The 21,615-nt window shown below is 43.5% G+C and overlaps 1 protein-coding gene across 1 annotated transcript in view; it reads left to right on the top strand.

Annotated features, from left to right (window-relative positions):
• The window catches only part of LOC140201352 (uncharacterized), a 129,078-nt gene extending 113,897 nt beyond the window's left edge, over positions 1-15,181 (top strand). The window contains exon 9 of the mRNA XM_072265317.1: positions 14,980-15,181. Within this exon, the coding sequence (XP_072121418.1) occupies positions 14,980-15,033 (54 nt within the window). The 3' untranslated portion in view covers positions 15,034-15,181. The remainder of the gene's footprint in view (positions 1-14,979) is intronic.
• Positions 15,182-21,615: the final 6,434 nt, after the last annotated feature.

The following is a 21,615-nucleotide window of genomic DNA, read 5'->3' on the forward strand; positions in this document are numbered from 1 at the left end:
TTACATAGAACATAGAACATAGAATAGTACAGCACAGTACAGGCCCTTTGGCCCACAATGTTGTGCTGACCCTCAAACCCTGCCTCTCATATAACCCCCCACCTTAAATTCCTCCATATACCTGACTAGTAGTTTCGTAAATTTCACTAGTGTATCTGCCTCCACCACTGACTCAGCCAGTGCATTCCACACACAAACCACTCCCTGAGTAAAAAACCTTCCTCTAATATCCCCCTTGAACTTCCCACCCCTTACCTTATAGCCATGTCCTCTTGTATTGAGCAGTGGTGCCCTGGGGAAGAGGCGCTGGCTATCCACTCTATCTATTCCTCTTATTATCTTGTACACCTCTGTCATGTCTCCTCTCATCCTCCTTCTCTGCAAAGAGTAAAGCCCTAACTCCCTTAATCTCTGATCATAATGCATACTCTCTAAACCAGGCAGCATCCTGGTAAATCTTCTCTGTACCCTTTCCAATGCTTCCACATCCTTCCTATCGTGAGGCGACCAGAACTGGACACAGTACTCCAAGTGTGGCCTAACCAGAGTTTTATAGAGCTGCATCATTACATCGCGACTCTTAAACTCTATCCCTCGACTTATGAAAGCTAACACCCCATAAGCTTTCTTAACTACCCTATCCACCTGTGAGGCAACTTTCAGGGATCTGTGGACATGTAACCCCAGATCCCTCTGCTCCTCCACACTACCAAGTATCCTGCTATTTTCTTTGTACTCTGCCTTGGAGTTTGTCCTTCCAAAGTGTACCACCTCACACTTCTCCGGGTTGAACTCCATCTGCCACTTCTCAGCCCACTTCTGCATCCTACCAATGTCTCTCTGCAATCTTCGACAATCCTCTACACTATCTACAACACCACCAACCTTTGTGTCATCTGCAAACTTGCCAACCCATCCTTCCACCCCCACATCCAGATCATTAATAAAAATCCTGAAAAGTAGAAGTCCCAGAACAGATCCTTGTGGGACACCACTAGTCACAATCCTCCAATCTGAATGTACTCCCTCCACCACGACCCTCTGCCTTCTGCAGGCAAGCCAATTCTGAATCCACCTGGCCAAACTTCCCTGGATCCCATGCCTTCTGACTTTCTGAATAAGCCTACCATGTGGAACCTTGTCAAATGCCTTACTAAAATCCATATAGATCACATCCACTGCACTACCGTCATCTATATGCCTGGTCACCTTCTCAAGGAACTCTATCAGGCAGGTTAGACACGATCTGCCCTTCACAAAACCATGCTGACTGTCCCTGATCAAACCATGATTCTCTAAATGCCCATAGATCCGATCTCTAAGAATCTTTTCCAACAGCTTTTCCACCACAGACGTAAGGCTCACTGGCCTATAATTACCCGGACTATCCTTACTATCTTTTTTGAACAAGGGGACAACATTCCCCTCCGTCCAATCCTCCGGTACCATTCCCGTGGACAACGAGGACATAAAGATCCTAGCCAGAGGCTCAGCAATCTCTTCCCTCGCCTCGTGGAGCAGCCTGGGGAATATTCCATCAGGCCCCGGGGACTTATCCGTCCTAATGTATTTTAACAACTCCAACACCTCCTCTCCCTTAATATCAACATGCTCCAGAGCATCAACCTCACTCATATTGTCCTCACCATCATCAAGTTCCCTCTCATTGGTGAATACCGAAGAGAAGTATTCATTGAGGACCTCGCTCACTTCCACAGCCTCCAGGCACATCTTCCCGCCTTTATCTCTAATCGGTCCTACCTTCCCTCCTGTCATCCTTTTGTTCTTCACATAATTGAAGAATGCCTTGGGGTTTTCCTTTTCCCTACTCACCAAGGCCTTCTCATGCCCCCTTCTTGCTCTTCTCAGCCCCTTCTTAAGCTCCTTTCTTGCTTCCCTATGTTCCTCAATAGACCCATCTGATCCTTGCTTCCTAAACCGTATTTATGCTACCTTCTTCTACCAGACTAGATTTTCCACCTCACTTGTCACCCATGGTTCCTTCACCCTACCATTCTTTATCTTCCTCACCGGGACAAATTTATTCCTAACATCTTGCAAAAGATCTCTAAACATCGACCACATGTCCATAGTACATTTCCCTGCAAAAACATCATCCCAATTCACACCCAGAAGTTCTAGCCTTATAGCCTCATAATTTTCCCTTCCTCAATCAAAGTTTTCCTGTCCTCTCTGATTCTGTCCTTTTCCATGAAAATGCTAAAGGCCAGGGAGTGGTGGTCACTGTCCCCCAGATGCTCTCACACTGAGAGATGTGACCTGACCCGGTTCATTACCTAGTACTAGATCTAGTATGGCATTCCCCCTAGTCAGCCTGTCCACATACTGTGACAGGAATCTGTCAGGGACACACTTAACAAACTCTGCCCCATCTATAGCCTTGGAACTAATCAGGTGCCAATCAATATTAGGGAAGTTAAAGTCACCCATGATAACAACCCTGTTATTTTTGCACCTTTCCAAAATCTGCCTCCCAATCTGCTCCTCTGTATCTCTGCTGCTACCAGGGGGCCTATAGAATACCCCCAATAGAGTAACTGCTCCCTTCCCGTTCCTGGCTTCCACCCATACTGACTCAAAAGAGGATTCTGCTACATTACCCACCCTTTCTGTAGCTGTAATAGTATCCCTGACCAGTAATGCCACCCCTCCTCCTCTTCCGCGCCCCCCCCCCCGCCCTCTATCCCTTACGGAGTGCCAGACCATCTACTGAGAGCAATAGAGTCCAGCTATAGCAAAACCATGGCGAAAGTTGTATCACCAGGTGGAGGAACAGCAGTGTTCGAGCTCCTAGCTGGTGTGCTATAAGGAGACACTCTGGCACCCTACATCTTTATAATCGTCCCTGATTACGCTCTACATCAAGCTACCAAAGATTATGACAAGCTTGGTTTTACCATAAAACCAGGACAAACCAAAAGGGTCAGACCAGTTACACTCACAGATCTCAATTCTGCAGATGACATAGTCCTGCTCTCTGACCAGATGGAGGAAGCACAGCAGCTACTGACAAAAGTGGAAATTGAGTGCAGTAAAGTTGGACTTCACCTAAACGCTAAAAAGACAGAGTACATGGTGTTTAACTGCGACAAAGGTACTGTCAAGACCATAAAGAATGATACCATTAAGAAAGTCTTTGACTACAAGTACCTCGGGTCAAGAATGATGAGTTCGGAGAAGGACATAAAGATATGGAAGGCGCTGGCATGGAGGGCTATGAACGACATGAAGGAAATCTGGAAGTCGAGCCTGACCAGAGGGCTTAAAAAGAGGATCTTCATAGCAGTTATAGAGTCCATTCTCACGTACGGATGCGAGACATGGACACCCATCAATACTATGCGAAAGTCTCTAGATGGTTGCTATACACGAGTGCTCTGGATGGCTCTTGACGTGAGTTGGCAACAGCACATGACGAACGTCGAGCTCTATAACGACCGACCGATGCTCACTACTAAAATCGAGGTGAGAAGACTGCAACTAGCGGGGCACTGTCTACGCCACCCCGAGCTACCTGCCAGCCTAGTGATCACATGGGAGCCCAAGCATGGGAAGGTGAACCCTGGGCGCCCTCCCAAGACTATGGTCAACACGCTCCTAGAAGACAGCAGCATGGCTAATGTAGATGAACTGAACACACTGATAAGGGAGAGGGAGAAGTGGAGAGTCCGTCATCGTGCCCGACGCCGGCCCCCTAGGCATGAGTCAATGTTGAAGTAGTAGTAGTGGGATGACCTAGCAGATAAAAGCCACAGTGGTCAGATCGCTGCCACAGAGTCTGGCTCTGTAGATTAGCAGGGAACTGGGGAGAAAAGGTGTTCCTCATGCCATCAGGTTGGAGGCTACCCAGACGGAATATAAGGTGTTGCTCCTAAATATATAAATACATAAATATATATATATATATATATATTGGTGAGACCCGACGCAGACTGCAAGACCGCTTTGCTGAACACCTACGCTCTGTCCGCCAGAGAAAGCAGTATCTCCCAGTGGCCACACATTTTAATTCTACATCCCATTCCCATTCTGACATGTCTATCCATGGCCTCCTCGACTGTAAAGATGAAACCACACTCAGGTTGGAGGAACGACACCTTATATTCCATCTGGGTAGCCTCCAACCTGATGGCATGAACATTGACCTCTCTAACTTCCGCTGATGCCCCACCTCCCCCTCGTACCCCATCCGTTATTTGTTTTTATACACACATTCTTTCTCTCACTCTCCTTTTTCTCCCTCTGTCCCTCTGACTATACCCTTTGCCCATTCTCTGGTCTCCCCCCCACCCTTGTCTTTCTCCCCGGGCCTCCTGTCCCATGATCCTCCCATATCCCCTTTGCCAATCACCTGTCCAGCTCTTGGCTCCATCCTTCCCCCTCCTGTCTTCTCCTATCATTTTGGATCTCCCCCTCCCCCTCCCACTTTCAAATCTCTTACTAGCTCTTCCTTCAGTTAGTCCTGACGAAGGGTCTCGGCCTGAAACGTTGACTGTACCTCTTCCTATTGATGCTGCCTGGCCTGCTGTGTTCACCAGCAACTTTGATGTGTGTTTTTTCTCTAAACGATTTAGTAGGTAGATCTTGCCTTTCACTGAGGTTGAGGTAGGGGATCTTGGGCTTAAAAAGGTTGGTGACCACTAGTCTACTGAGTCTCTGTGAGTGGAAGTTAAGAACAGGAAGGGGTCAATAACTGTACTGGGTGTTTTTTATAGACCACTCAATAGTAACAGGGACATCAAGGAGCAGATAGGGAGACAGATTCTGGAAAGGTGTAATAATAACAGGGTTGTTGTGGTGGGAGATTTTAATTTCCCAAATATTAATTGGCATCTCCCTAGAGCAAGGGGTTTAGATGGGGTAGAGTTTGTTAGGTGTGTTCAGGAAGGTTTCCTGACACAATATGCAGATAAGCCTTCATGAGGAGAGTCTGTACTTGATCTGGTATTGGGAAATGAACCTGCTCAGGTGTCCGGTCTCTCAGTAGGAGAGCAGTTTTGAGATAGTGATCACAATTCTGCCTCCTTTACCATAGCATCAGAGAGGGATAGGAACAGACAAGTTAGGAAAGCGTAATTGGAGTAAAAGGAAATATGAAGCTATCAGGCAGGAACTGGAAGCATTAAGTGGGAACAGATGGTCTCAGGGAAATGTACGGCACAAATGTGGCAAATGTTCAGGGGATATTTGTGTGGCATTCTGCATAGGTACGTTCCAATGAGACAGAGAAAGGATGGTAGGGTACAGGAATTGTGGTGTACAAATGCTGTTGTAAATCTAGTCAAGAAGAAAAGAAAAGCTTACGAAAGGTTCATAAAACTAGGTAATGATAGAGATCTAGAAGATTATAAGGCTAGCAGGAAGGAGCTTAAGAATGAAATTAGGAGAGCCAGAAAGGGCAATGAGAAGGCCTTGGCAAGCACGATTAAGGAAAACCCCAAGGCATTCTACAGGTATGTGAAGAGCAAGAGGATAAGACATGAGAGAATAGGACCATTCAAGTGTGACAGTGGAAAAGTGTGTATGGAACCAGAGGAGATAGCAGAGATAATAATGAATACTTTGATTCAGGATTCACTATGGGAAAGGATCTTGGTGATTGTAGGGATGACTTACGGTGGATTGAAAAGTTTGAGCATCTAGACATTAAAAAAGAGGATTTGCTGAAGCTTTTGGAAAGCATCAAGTTGGATAAGTCTCTGGGATCGGATGAGTTGTCTTTTAAGAGACTGCTGGATAGGTACATGGAGCTCAGAAAAAAAAGAGGGCTATGGGTAACCCTAGGTAATTTTTAAGTAAATACATGTTCGGCATAGCATTGTGGGCTGAAGGGCCTGTATTGTGCTGTAGGTTTTCTATGTTTCTTAACAGGGTGACCAAAACTGTACACTGTACTCCCAAGTGTGACCTTTCCACGAACTTAGATAAATGAAACATAATGTCGCCACATCTTTACTCATTGCTCTGACTGATGAAGGTCTGTATACTAAACAGCACCTGACATTGCTTTCAGCGAACCATGTACTTGTATTCCTCAGTCTCTCTGTTCCACTACACTCCGCAGTGCCCTACCATTCAAAGTACAAGTCCTATACTAGTTTGACTATCCAAAATGCATCACTTCATACTCATCTGTATTGAAATTCATCTTCCACTCCTTGACCCACTTCTCAAACTAATTAAGATTTCCCTGTAATCTACAGTAACATGCTTCATGATTAATGACACCTAACTTGTGTCATGCATAAATGTGTTGATTAAGCCTCATGCATTTGCATCCAAATCATTTATATAAATAGCAAATAACAAGGGTCGCAACACACCACTAGTTACCAGACCCCAATCTGAAAAACAGCCTTCAAGCACCGTCCTCTCTTTCTTATCTCTGAGCCAATTTTGAATCCACCTCGCTAGTTCTGACTGGATTTCAATGGACCTAACCTTATGGACTAGCTCAGCGGTCCCCAACCACCGGGCCGCAAAGCATGCGTTATCGGGCCTTGAGGGAACGATGTGATTTGGCCATACGAGTCAACTGCACCTTTCCTCATTCCCTGTCACGGCCACTGTTGAGCCATTACGCATGCGAGGTCATTATCTGCGCGTCATCCATGTCAACGTGGGAAGGAGATCAACTCCTCGAGCTTGCAAATGACGGCGGGCTGAAAAGTATGTTTGACATAACATCTCTGCCGGCATTCTGGATCAAAGTCAAGGCTAAATATCCTGAGATAGCCACAAAAGCACTGAAAACGTTGCTTCCAACATATTTCTGCGAAGCGCAGTTTTCTGCAACGAATGCAACGAAAACTAAATTACGGAATAGATTGGACATAAAGAACCCCCTTCGAGTATCAATGTCTCCCATCACCCCTCGACGGGACTGTCTTGTTGCGGGGAAACAAGCCCAGGGCTCCCACTGATTCAGCGATATTGGTGTGTTGCAATGATTTTATATGTTCATACGGGGAAAATATGTGCTGTGTGTTTAATATCCGAACGTTACTTAAAATGTTATGATGCTATTGACTTAAGTGACTTTTGTAACCATATAACAATTACAGCATGGAAACAGGCGATCTCGGCCCTTCTAGTCCGTGCTGAATGCTACTCTCACTGACCCGCACTCAGCCCATAACCCTCCATTCCTTTCCTGTCCATATACCTATCCAATTTTTCTTTAAATGATAATATTGAACCTGTTTCTGCCACTTATACTGGAAGTCCGTTCAACATTTACTTCAAGCTCCCCTGTCCTCCCCTGATAATTGACTTATCACTGTATTCATGCAAGGAAAGTATGCACTGTATGTTTAATATTAAATTCCTTAGATAAACCCTTTTAGAAACGAAACTGAGTGTATTAGCCACTTATCACCTATATTCTGGTTGTGATTAACACCCCCCCCAACAGAATCGCCAAAAATGATTTGCAGGAAACAAAATCGGCAGGCGCACGCATACGCACGTTACGCATGCGCGCTGGTGCACGCGCAAGGCTTCACGGTCATTATAGTCTTTCTCGGAGTAAACACAACGTATTTGACTGCCACTCTTGTCCGTTGGCAACCCTACCCCCTGCTCCCCCCCCAACCCCCGGGTCGGCCGGTCCGCAAGAATAAACCGGTCCGCAGTGCAAAAAAGGTTGGGGACCCCTGGACTAGCTTACCATGCGGGACATCATTGAGAGTCTTGCTAAAATCCAAATAGATAACATCCAAGAAACTTTAAAATATTTGCCAAGCATGACTTTTCTTGCACAAAAGCATAATGATTCCTCCTGATCAGATTTTGTCCATCCAAATGCTGATAGATCTTGTCCTTAAGAATTGCCCCCAGTAACTACTACTGACATCAAGCTACTTGGCCTGTAGTTGCTGTTCTGTCTTTGATTTCTGTTGAAACTAAACCTTGTTTCCTATTTAGTTTATTTTTCCACTTACTCTGACACTTCCTCCTCATTTCAACATCCTCCTGAAGGGCATGTAGATACAAAGGAAACAGGATATATTGATACAGAAAATCGCTGTAAGTTGAAGGGCCTGCTGAGAAAATGTTTACTTAAGCTTATGTTCTCTTGATTGCTTATTAGGGATACCGAGCGCAAACTCAGGAAGGTTATGTTGCACTTGTGTAAAACTGGAAATCTGGCGAGATTTCAACTGGAGTATTGTGTTCAATCAAGGTCATCTGATTTTAGGATGGAAGTGAAGGCTTGGAAGAGAGTACAGAAAATCTGTACTGACATGATTTCAAATGCAAGGAATTTCAGCTACAGCAGAAAAATCTGGGTTTGCTCTCCTGGAAGTGACAAAGGTGGAGAGGAGATCTGGTAGAACTGTATTAGATCAAGATTGCAACACACATAAAAGTTGCTGGTGAACGCAGCAGGCCAGGCAGCATCTCTAGGAAGAGGTGCAGTCGACGTTTCAGGCCAAGACCCTTCGTCAGTTAGTCCTGACGTCAACTGCACCTCTTCCTAGAGATGCTGCCTGGCCTGCTGCGTTCACCAGCAACTTTTATGTGTGTTGCTTGAATTTCCAGCATCTGCAGAATTCCTGTTGATTTAGATCAAGATTGGTTTAGGTGGAGTAAATTCAGGAGAGTTGGCATTAACAGATAAATCCTAGTATTTGAATCAAGATTTTAAGTAAAACATACAAGAAGGATTCAAGGAAGGCCCTAAATATGAGAATGTTGTTGAGATTTGGAATTTGCTGTCACAGTGTGCGCTCACAGGAATGGACCCAAGTGCATTCTCTGTCACAGCAGTTGCTGGCACCAACTCAACCGGGTGCGGCGGAAGGCGGCCTCAGTCACTAGAAACGTTGACAGCAACTCGACCCCAAGAGCAGAAAGCAGCAGATTCCCCGTGAAGAGATAGAAACAAGAGTTTAGACAAAGGAATACCAAAAGAATCTCGGAAGAACTGTTATTAAGACAGCAATTGGTAAATACAGGTGCTCAAGGAACTGAGAAGTCCAATGCACAACGACAAGCTGCAGAGGCCTGTAGGCTCATGATGGCCCAGGGAGCCTGGAGACCTCGAGGCAGGTTTGGAAACCCTGGCACAATCCTGATGCTTCTCGAGTCAGGTCTGGAAAACTTAGCACAGATATCATGCTTCTTGAAATAGGTCTGGAAACTCCAGCAAAGAGCTCATGCTTCTTGGAGCGGGTCTGGAAAACTCGGCACAGACCAGATGCTTCTTGGAATAGAGCGTATAACTTCCAAACATTGCATATAATTTGAAAACGTTGCATAAAATGGGAGACCTTACGAACCTTGTTGACTCACAGAAAAACATCATGAGTGTAGACTGGAGAAGCTCAGAATAAAGCCTTCAGGAACCTCTCGGAATGAAGCCTTCGCTGGGTCCATTATTAGCCGAGTTATTCTGCCACAGTGTGCATTCACAGGACTGGCCCCAAGTGCAAAGTAACTGCAGGCTCTCTCTGTCACAGCAGTTGCTGGCAGTGACTCAAACGGGTGTGGTGGAAGGGGGCCTCAGTCATGGGAGGCGTTGAGAGCGACTCGACCCCAGGAACAGAGAGCAGCAGATTCCCTGTGAAGAGAGAGATAAAAGAGGTTAGACATAGGAATACAGGTTTCCTCCGCCATCCGAAGGTAGAGCGTTCCTATGAAACGGGTCGTAAGCCGAAATGTCGTAAAGCGAAGAAGCAATTACCATTTACTTATATGGCAAAATTTTGTGAGTGTTCGCAGACTCAAAAATAACCTACCAAATCATGCCAAATAACACATAAAACCTAAAATAACAGTAACATATAGTAAAAGCAGAAATAATATGATAAATACACAGCCTATATAAAGTAGAAATACTTTTCCATAATCATTGCGGGCACTGTACTCCGAAGCGAAAATCTCACGCAAGCGCTGTTGGCAAAAACACTCTCTCCAGTAACCTTTAAGCTATGAAGCTGCCAAATCATACCAAACAACACGTAAAAATACACAGCCTATATAAAGTAGAAATAATGTATGCACAGTGTAGTATCACTTACCGGAATCGGGAAAGCGCGGAGCACACTGATGATGGTGTGTTAGACTTGTCGGAGTTTGGGTGGTGCAGTGGTCCTCACCCTCCAGGCCGCCGACTGATACATTGCCGAGAAGCACGCAGGGGTCCAGCAGTAGCCGGGAGGCACACAACACATATTTAAGAAAAAAGCCGAAATAAACATGCTAATTAATTAGGTGTCGCCCGTCACGTAATTGTCGGCCCAGATCAGTGCCGATTGCATCACCTCTGATCTGGGCCGACGTTTACGTGTCGGGCGGCACCTAATTAATTAGCATGCTTATTTCGGCTTTTTTCTTTAAGATGTGCTGTGTGCCTCCTGGCTACCGCTGCATTCTCTGCGAATCGGTATCTGTCCGTGGCCTGGGTGTTGGGGTGGTGGGACACTGGGGTGTCATTCCGTCGTCTGTTTCCATTAGAGCAGGCGGCTCATCTTCTCCTATGACTGCCTGTCTCGACGTCGAAGGTTGAGGTTCGTCGTCTGCTGTGGCTGATGTGGAAGGCTTGCTTGACTGCTGAGCCTCGTGCATTTTTCTGTCATACAGTTCTTTGTAAGCACTCAAACTATGCTGCAAATATCCTCTAAACCTACGTACCCTTTCAAAATTAAAGTCGTACTTTATCATTGCAGCGAAAATCTCTCGCAGTTGCTTTACGTTCATTTCGCTACTGCATTCGGTTTCGATTGTTATCCTTTCCTCTTCCAATTGCATCAGCTCTTCATCTATCAGTTCTTGGTCATGGGATGCCAAAACCTCTTCAACATCATCTTTGTCAGCTTCCACAAGCCAAACTCACGTTGTCCTTACTTCGTTCACCATGATCAAAATGCTTAATTATGTCTAGTTTTACGCTAAGTGTAACACCTTTACGAGCTCTTTCAGGCTTTTCCAATACCTCAGAACTCATCTGGCAAACGGCTGCTCAAAGGCACGTGTTAAAGCAATGCTGTTCCGAATCCGGGGGAGGGCGGCTGCTCAGGGCGTGCGCTGCCTTTTATCACGCGCTGATTTTTTCGCGCACTGATTTTTTTCGTAACAGTGAAAACACGTTCTGTTAGTGAAAACAGGGTACTAATGTAGGTCTTTCGTAACAGTGAGGTTTCGTAAAGCGCACGTTTGAAAAGCGGGGGACACCTGTACCAGCAGAGCTTTGGAGGAATGACTGAGTGACACCGCAAGACAAATCATTCTCTCCAACACAATAACACTAAATGAGAGTTCTCTTTAAATAATCACAGAATACGAGAAACCCATGCCAGTCACAGTTAACTGACCAGATAAATCAGAAAGCAAAGGGCTTAACAACTCTTATCAATACAACAGTTAGTAAATTCAGGTGCCCGAGAAACCTAGAAGCCAAAAGCTCTATGGTAAGCCGTAGGGGCCTGTAGACTCATGACATTTGCTGCTAGTAAGTGCGGTGGAGGTAGAATAAATCTACATTCAAAAGGAAATTGGACAGGAACACATTGGTCTATGGGGAAAGAGCAGGGAATGGAATTGATCAGATATTTCTGCCAATACAGGGTTGGTTTGATTGACCAGTCTTTTTCTGTTGTGTTTTGCACACTGGGTGAACACCTACATTGGTGCAGTTTTTATTGATACTATTATGGTTATTAGTATGATTATATTGAGTATGCCTGCAAGAAAATGAATCTCAGGGTTGTATATGGTGATATATATGTACTGTTACAAGAATCACCCTTGTAATAATAATCAGGGAGGCACAGAGAGAATCTCTAATTATTGACAAGTACCTTCATTGTCTCAACAGAAGAAATTGTCAACTTACACAACCAAGTACTTGTGTGCACACCTACTAAATTTTCCTGAACATCCATGAACAGTCAAAGTACAGAAAATATATTACCAGTCAAAAAGGAGTTTCTGCTGCTGGGGCCGTATGTTCCTTGTAGTCCGGTGTTGAATCTCTACATGTCCATGGGGCACCTCACATCCATGACGATGAATTTCCTACTGAGTCATCGCTGTCTTCTATGTGAAAACCTTTGCTTTTATACTAATTTCTTACCAATTCAAATATTGCATTCCAGTGTCATTGGCTATTGGTCAACTTTCTGACCTTTAACCCCTTTTTATTGACTCAGCTCCAGGCCAGCACCCATTTATTGCCCTCTTCCAGCAAGTGACAATCGGTAATTTATAGCTCTTTGTTCTCAATCAGCAACCACCTTGCATCATGCAGGGCAAATACAGACCTCAACAGTCACAAACCCGCATGTTATATCCACCCAAAGAACACCTCTCAAATAACTTCTTATTTGGAAATGATCTCTAGTCCAGCAGAAGATATCTGTAGGGGCCGGTAGTGCTGAGGAAGCAGAGAGTCTGCAGAGAGACTTGGATAGATTGGGAGAATGGGCAAAGAAGTGACAAATGAAATACAATGTTGGAAAGTGTATGGTTATGCACTTTGGTAGAAGAAATAAACAGGCAGACTATTTTTTAAATGGGGAGAGAATTCAAAGTTCTGAGATGCAACGGGACTTGGGAGTCCTCATGCAGGAATACCCTTAAGGTTAACCTCCAGGTTGAGTGGGTGGTGAAGAAGGCGAATGCAATGTTGGCATTCATTTCTAGAGGAATAGAGTATAGGAGCAGGGATGTGATGTTGAGGCTCTATAAGGCGCTGGTGAGACCTCACATGGAGTACTGTGTCAGTTTCGGGCTCCTTATTTAAGAAAGGATGTGCTGAATTTAGAGAGGGTTCAGAGAAGGTTCACTAGAATGATTCTGGGAATGAGAGGGTTAACATATGAAGAACGTTTGACCGCTCTTGGACTGTACTCCTTGGAGTTTAGAAGAATGAGAGGGACCTCATAGAAACATTTCGAATGTTGAAAGGCATGGACAGAGTGGATGTGGCAAAGTTGTTTCCCATGGTGGGGGAGTCTGGTACGAGAGGGCATAACTTAAGGATTGAAGGGCACCCATTCAGAACAGAGATGCAAATAAATTTTTTTAGCTAGAGGGTGGTGAATCTGTGGAATTTGTTGTCACGGGTGGTAGTGGAGGTCAAGTCATTGGGTGTATTTAAGGCAGAGATTGAAAGATATCTGAGTAGCCAGGGCATCAAAGGTTATGGTGAGAAGGCGGGGGAGTGAGACTAAATGGCAGAATGGATCAGCTCAAGATAAAATGGCAGAGCAGACTTGATGGGCCAAATGGCCGACTTCTGCTCCTTTGTCTTATGGTCTTATGGTCTTAAGACCCTGGAGCTTTCAAACACTTGACTTTAAAACACTGATCAAGCCAAGTGTCTATAGCTCATAAAATGTAGAACATAAAGTCTCTTCATAAAATGGCAGGCCCCATCTCCTCCCTCATGGCAAGCTCAAAGGCAATTGGTCTGTCTGCTTTCATTGTCCTTGATTTACTCAAATTCACTGATTTGTGGACTGTAATTCTTTCTGACCAACAGGGCCTTGATAATAAATTTGCTTTGAACTTTGATTACAATGGACTGATAAATTAACTAATCCTGGCTCTGTAGAATTTCTGGCTAGCAAATTTAGTAAATGATGAAAGACGAGAATTCCTTATATTGAGATGAAAACCCTTCCCCTTCTCTCTACCCTTCTTTGCTACAAAGTGTTGCATCTCACTAATGCCCAAAGACCTGATGGGCATGACTTTGTTTCTGATGAAATCACTTTTCTCAGACTGAAGCTCGTTTGTAACTTGGAAGCCTCAAAAATAGGTTATTTTAATACCACAAAATAGTTTTCAAAGAAACAAAATGCTTAAAATGAAGACATAAGAATAATGTTTTCTTATGGATGTAATTGAACATCATGTACCTGCAAGAAATATCCAGAGCTGGCCATGGAAAATACCATGGAAAATCACAATGCAGGATTAGAACAAGCATAAAGTGTAAGTATAATTGCTAATGTCCGAATTTAATCTTACTTCTAGCAAACTCAGGAGGAATCAAAGCAGGTCTGAGAAATCAGAAGTAAAATCTGCATACAAATGACAAGGTCCCTTTAAAATTGATATCTAAGTAAAAAAAGGTGAACATGCTGGCTAATTTATTGTTGAGACAATTATTGTCAAAAGGCTGAACCAGGGGATAGTACTTGGCATTCAGTAGTGACCAAAATTGGAGTTCTGGACTCGAGGCTAAGGGAAGCATTGGGTTGTGGAGATGAGTGTGACACAGTTTGAGAAGAGAGGAAGGTTAAAGTTAGAGCATGGAGCTGACCTTGGCATTTGTAGTGAGATTTGATTTTGGAGTGTCTGAGGAGATGAACCACATTTGACAAAAGGGAGGAGGAAGAGACACTCATTCTTAAGTCACATGTTGTTTTGTTGTAAAATGTAGTTTTCAAAGACCAAAATTCAAACTTTCAAAGTAAATTATCAAAGTACATATATGTCACCTTATGCTACCTTGAGATTCATTTTCTTGCAGGCATTCACAGTAGAACAAGTAAATACAATAGAATCAATGAAATACTACAAAAAAAACCAAAAATGGACAATAACCAATGTGCAAAAGACAAACTGTTCAAATACCAAAGAACCAATAACAAATAAATAACACTGAAAACATGAGTTGAGGAGCCCTTGAAAGTGAGTCCATAGATTGTGGTTATCAGTTCAGAATTAAGGTGAGCGGTTATCCATGTTAATTGAGGAGCCTGATGGTTGAAGGGAAGTAACTGTTCCTGAATCTGGTGGTGTGGGATCTAAGGCTCTTTTACCTCCTTCCTGATGGCAGCGGCAAGAAGAAAGCAAGGCCTGGATGGTAGAAAGATCAGTTTAGATATTTTAAATTAATACTTGGCTTCTTGATAATGTAATTTCTTATAATTTTAATTGTGTGTGTTTACCAAAAGAGAGATGTATGTTTTCCTCATTGACATCTCTCTTCCTCTCTCCTAGGTTGCTGACACTCACATTTGGAAAGGCATGTTTAAATGTCCGCCACTTTGGTGAAGTTGCCAGATCCAGCATTCAGTTTTCTTTATATTTATTTAAATACAACAAAGAAGAAATTTGTCCTCTTTTTTGTGTTAAATAGCATATAGTAACAAATTTGCTCTACATTTCTGGTTTGTGAAATTTAGTTTCATTAACTGCAGAATTATAACATTGCATGTAATAGAGGATGAATATATGGTCTTTGCAAAATGTACCGTAAATGTGATACTACAGGAGATTTTTTTGACTGTTTTGCTGTTATTCAAGAAATATTGTTCTTGCAGGTTCAAAGCAGTATTTCAAAGAAGTGGATAAATGACATGCCAGCATATAATGGGCCAATAAATTTGTTCAGAGGACTCAAAACAGAAGTGTAAATCTAGTGTAAGACAGGTTAGCTGAGGGTGAGTAATTTTGTGCAACATTTCTGGGTGCCTTAGGTGACATTCCTAAGTTTAGCTCCTCATTTTTTTCTGATATAGATCTCCCTCAAATGAGGTGAACAGGATGCAGCAGGGCCAAGAAAAGAAAAATCTTACATACGCAGAACAAACACAGTTTCCCCCTGTTGTTTATAAAGCCATGGGTCAATATATTATTTGTCCTCATTGAGATCCCTGCCCTCCAACAATCCAAAAAATAGCCCCACTTGTTTGTCTTGACTGTTTTGCTTATGGATTATGTCATTATGTCACTTGTGTATTTAAAATAATCTCAATGACATTTCAGAGTTTCTGGTTTATTGCTCTCTTAAGAAGGTCAACTAAGTTTCATGCTTAAGGAGAGGGGGTTGCATTGGGCTGAATTCTACCTTCCTCTTGCAGATATCTTGTAAGTATCAGGTCACCTCTGACTTCCATGCTTGTACAATGCATTTTATAAATCAGGAACATGTCAGAGATCAGATGACCCTGCGTATGGAATATGAAAGCCTGCCCCTAACCATCTTATCTTGTTACCAACCATGATTGTTGGGTATAGCCCATGAATAATGTCACTGACCTGGGTGGAAAAGTTAACTAAAGACAATTCTGTTTTATTTCTATTTTAGTCAATAATGATTTTAATTATTACTTTAAATATTTTAGTATCAGATTTATAGCTTTTCAATGTACTTTAATGTATTTTTGTTTAAATCTATTGGATTTTGTTTAAGCAATACACATAAAATGCTGGAGGAACTCAACAGGCCAAGCAGCATCTATGGAAAAGAGTAAACAGTTGATGTCTCAGGTCGAGACTCTTTGGCCTGAAATGTCGACTGTTTACTCTTTTCAGAATAGGACCTCAGGATTTGCCGCATGTCTATGTAGTTTTCCTCAGCTTGCACGAACAAGCAGATGTGGTATGGAGTTTTGCCTGAATTGTAGGCTTGAACTTATGTTCATATAAGGATCTCCCTGGTAATTTAGTGGGCCAAAAGCCTGTTATGGCCCTGGATTGTCTTTCTAACACTATCTCTATATCAAGGATCAATTTTATCCGCCATGTATGTTTACATATATTGGGAATTGGCTTTGGTATGTTGGTGCAACATGCAACAATTCACAATTATTAAAAATAAAGAATATAAAAAAAGTTAGGTGTACAGATATGGAATAAATGTACATAGATACAGTATGTCAATACCAGCATGTATTTACAGTGTAAAGTGTTCCCAATACAACACAGAAATAGAGGGGGAGGAGGTGGCTGATGAGAATGATTGATCAGATTAACTGCTTAGAGGAAGAAGCTTTTAAGATGACATGAAGTTTTTGTTTTAATAGCTCATTAGAGATTTTCAGATGGAAGCTTTGGAAAGGTCTGTTTGCTGGGTGGGTAGTGACCACAATGATTTTTCCTGCCCACCTTATCCTCAACCCATACAAGCCCTGCAGTGATGATGCACTGAAGACAACGACCTTTTCTGCTGTGCTCACAGTTAGCTGTAGTTTTTGAATTTTGTGAGTGAATGCTGCTCCAAACCAGGCTGATGTGAGGATGCTCTCTATGTTGGCAGTGTAGAATTGCACCAGTATCTTTTGGGGAAGATGGAATTTTCCTATCTGCTGCAAGAAGTACATTCTGTGCCAGGCCTTTTTGTTAACAAAGGAGATATGGTTCTCCCACATGAATTGAATTGAATTGAAGTGACTTTATTACTCACATCCTTCATATACATGGGGAGGGAACATCGACTCAGACCATGAGAGGCCTGCGTCGGGCATTTTCATGCCTTGCAAGGTGCAGATTGGAAGTCTGTGTGGGGCGCTACTCCTTGCACAGACTAGAGCAATGTGTGATTAAGTGCCTTGCTCAAGGGCACAAACACGCTGCCACAGCTGAGACTCGAAATAGCAACCTTGAGGTAACTATACGAATACCTTAACCACTTGGCCACATGCCCAACATGAGGAGTAAAAATCTTTGCATTGGGTCTCTGTCTAAATGTGCAATGTACAATTTATAGTAATTTACGATAAATAGTATGTACAACAGGACAGTCAATAGAAATACAGTAGTGTCGACGTGAATTAATCAGTCTGATGGCCTGGTGGAAGAAGCTGTCCTGTTGGTCCTGGCTTTTATGCTGAGGTACCGTTTCCCAGATAGTATCAGCTGGAACAGTTTGTGGTTGGGATGACTCGGGTCCCCAATGATCCTACGGGCCCTTTTTACATATCTGTCTTTGTAAATATCCTGAATCATGGGAAATTCACATCTACAGATGCGCTGGGCTGTCTGCACCACTCTCTGCAGAGTCCTGTGATTGAGGGAAGTACAGTTCCCATACCAGGCAGTGATGCAGCCAGTCAGGATGCTCTTAATTGTGCCCCTGTAGAAAGTTCTTAGGATTTGGGGGCCCATACCAAACTACTTCAACCGTCTGAGGTGAGAGAGGCACTGTTGTGCTTTTTTCACCACACAGCCGCTGGTATGTACAGACCACATGAGATCCTCAGTGACGTTGATGCTGAGGAACTTAAAGCTGTGTACTCTCTTGACTCCAGATCCATTGATGTCAATAGGGATTAGCCTGTCTCCATTCCTCCTGTAGCCCACAACCAGCTCCTTTGTTTTTGCAACATTGAGGGAGAGGTTGTTTTCTTGACACCACTGTGTCAGGGTGATGACTTCTTCTCTGCAGGCTACGTGATTATTATTTGAGATTAGGCTAATCAGTGTAATGTTGTCAGCAAATTTTATTAGCAGATTGGAGCTATGGGTGGCGACACAGTCGTGGGTATACAGAGAGTAAAGGAGGGAGCTTAGGACACAGCCCTGAGGGGCACTTGTGTTGAGGGTCAGAGGGGCAGAGGTGAGGGAGCCCTCTCTTACCACCTGCCGGCAATCTGACAGGAAGTCCAGGATCCATCTACACAAGGCAGAGCAAAGGCCGAGGTCTTTGAGCTTCTTGTTGAATGCTGAACTGCAGTCCAAGAACAGCATTCTCACATGAGCATCTCACATGAGGTAAAATAATGATACCTAGGAACCTGAATGTTGTAATGGTGCTAACTGTAGAATTGTTGGTGATGCATAGGTAGAAAGGAGATGTATTTCTGCTGAAGTTAATATCATCTCCATGGTTTTGAGTCATTCAGCTCAAGCTGTGATTGCACCAGGACACAAGCTCGTATACTTCCTGGTGGTACTTGGATGCTTTGTGTCTGGTGATTAATCCTATGACAGTGGTGTTTTCTATAAACTTTATCAGTTTAAGTGATGGCTCACTGGAGATGTGGTCATTGGTACACAGAGAAAATAGGAGAGGAGGGAACACACCCCTGTGATGCACCAGTACCGACTGAGCAAGCTGTGGAGTTGTTCCCTCCACGTACTTAGTCTCACGTACTAACTGCTGTATCTTAAGTTGGTGAGTTTCTCTTGCATTACTTCAGGGATGATGATATTGAAGGCTAAACTGAAATTGACCAAATTAATCCTGACATATGTATTAGGGAAAATGGAGGTGCTATGGTATGATGTCCAAACCAATGTTAACTGCATCATCTATAAATCTTACTTTGGCAGTTTGAGGTACCCAGCTACTTCAAGCAGGCATCAGTCATATTGGTGCTGAAGAACGTGGTAACCTGTCTCAATAACTATCATCCAGAAGCACTTGCATCCAATGTGATGAGGTTGGTCATGAAACATATCAGCTCCTACCTGAGGTGTAACTTGGATCCACTCCAATTTGCTTACCATCACAACAAGTCAACAGCAGATGCCATTTCACTCAGCCTTTGAACATCTGGACAACAGAGGTGCATACATCAGGATGGTCTTCATTGGCTATAGTTCAGCATTGAACATTATTATCCCCTCAAAACTAATAATAAGCTTCAAGACCTAGGGCTCAATGCCTTCTTGTGCAACTGGATCCTTGATTTCCTCACTGGTAGTCTCCTGTCAGCTCGGATTGGCAAAAACATCTCCTCCACAATCACCACCTGCCAAGGCTGTGCGCATAGCCTGCTGCTCTACTCGTTTTATGCTTAGAGTCATAGAAAAGTACGGCACAAAAACATGCCCTTCGGCCCATCTGCTTTGTGCCAAACCATTTAAACTGCCTATTCCCATCGACCATAGCCCTCCATACCCCACCCCCATCCATGTACCTATCCAAACTTCTCTTAAACATTAACATCGAGCTCACATGCACCACTGTGCTGGCAGCTGGTTCCACACTCATGACCCTCTGAGTGAAGAAGTGTCCCCTCATATTTTCCTTAAACTTTTCACCTTTCACCCTTCATCCTTAACCCATGACCTCCAGTACTAGTCCCTCACAACCTCAGTGGAAAGAGCCTGCTTGCATTATAATTGTGTACACCTCTATCAAATCTCCTCAATTCACTTTGAACCTTATTTACATCTTTCCTCTAGGTAGGTAAGCAAAACTGTACACAATACTCCAAATTAGGCCTCATCAACATCTTATACAACTCCAACATAACATCCCATCTCCTGTAAGTACATTGATTTATGGAGGCCAATGTGCCAAAAGCTTTCTTTACGACTCTATCTCCTGTGATGCTGCTTTCATTGAATTATAAGCTCTATTCCCAAATCCTTTTGTTCCACCGCACTACTCAGTGCCTCACCGTTCACTGGATTGTCCTCCTGAAGTGCAATACCTTGAACTTGTCTGCATTAAATTCCATCTGCTATTTTTCAGCCCATTTTTCCAGCTAGTCCAGATCCCACTGCAAGCCACGATAGTCTTCTTCATTGTCCCCTACACCCCCAGTCTTGATGTCATCCACAAATTTGCTGATCCAGTTTACCACATTATCATAGAAACATAGAAAATAAGTGCAGGAGTAGGCCATTCGGCCCTTCGAGCCTGCACCGCCATTCAGTATGATCATGGCTGATCCTCCAACTCAGAACCCTGTACCTGCCTTCTCTCCATGCCCCCTGATCCCTTTAGCCACAAGGGCCATATCCAACTTCCTCTTAAATATAGCCAATGAACTGGCCTCAACTGTTTCCTGTGGCAGAGAATTCCACAGATTCACCACTCTCTGTGTGAAGAAGTTTTTCCTAATCTCGGTTCTAAAAGGCTTCCCCTTTATTCTCAAACTGTGACCCCTTGTTCTGGACTTCCCCAACATCAGGAACAATCTTCCTGCATCTAGCCTGTCCAATCCCTTTAGGATTTTATATGTTTCAATAACATCCCCCCTCAATCTTCTAAATTCCAAGGAGTATAAGCCTAGTTCATCCAGTCTTTCATCATATGAAAGTCCTGCCCTCCCAGGAATCAATCTGGTGAACCTTCTTTGTACTCCCTCTATGGCAAGAATGTCTTTCCTCAGATTAGGGGACCAAAACTGCACACAATACTCCAGGTGTGGTCTCACCAAGGCCTTGTACAACTGCAGTAGTACCTCCCTGCTCCTGTACTCGAATTCTCTCGCTATGAATGCCAGCATACTATTCGCCTTTTTCACCGCCTGCTGTACCTGCATGCCCACTTTCAATGACTGGTGTATAATGACACCCAGGTCTCGTTGCACTTCCCCTTTTCCTAATCGGCCACCATTCAGATAATAATCTGTTTTCCTGTTTTTGCCATCAAAGTGGATAACCTCACATTTATCCACATTAAATTGCATCTACCATGAATTTGCCCACTCACCTAACCTATCCAAGTCACCCTGCATCCACTTAGCATCCTCCTCACAGCTAACACTGCCGCCCAGCTTCGTGTCATCCGCAAACTTGGAGATGCATTTAATTCCCTCGTCTAAGTCATTAATATATATTGTAAACAACTGGGGTCCCAGCACTGAGCCTTGTGGTACCCCACGAGTCACTGCCTGCCATTCTGAAAAGGTCCCGTTTATTCCCACTCTTTGCTTCCTGTCTGCCAACCAATTCTCTATCCACATCAATACTATACTCCCAATACTGTGTGCTTTAAGTTTGCACATTAATCTCCTGTGTGGGACCTTGTCAAAAGCCTTTTGAAAATCCAAATATACCACATCCTCTGGTTCTCCCCTATCCACTCTACTAGTTACATCCTCAAAAAATTCTGAGGTTCGTCAGACATGATTTTCCTTTCACAAATCCATGCTGACTTTGTCCGATGATTTCACC

The sequence above is a fragment of the Mobula birostris genome, chromosome 8 (genome assembly GCF_030028105.1).
Source record: "Mobula birostris isolate sMobBir1 chromosome 8, sMobBir1.hap1, whole genome shotgun sequence".
NCBI lineage: Eukaryota > Metazoa > Chordata > Chondrichthyes > Myliobatiformes > Myliobatidae > Mobula > Mobula birostris.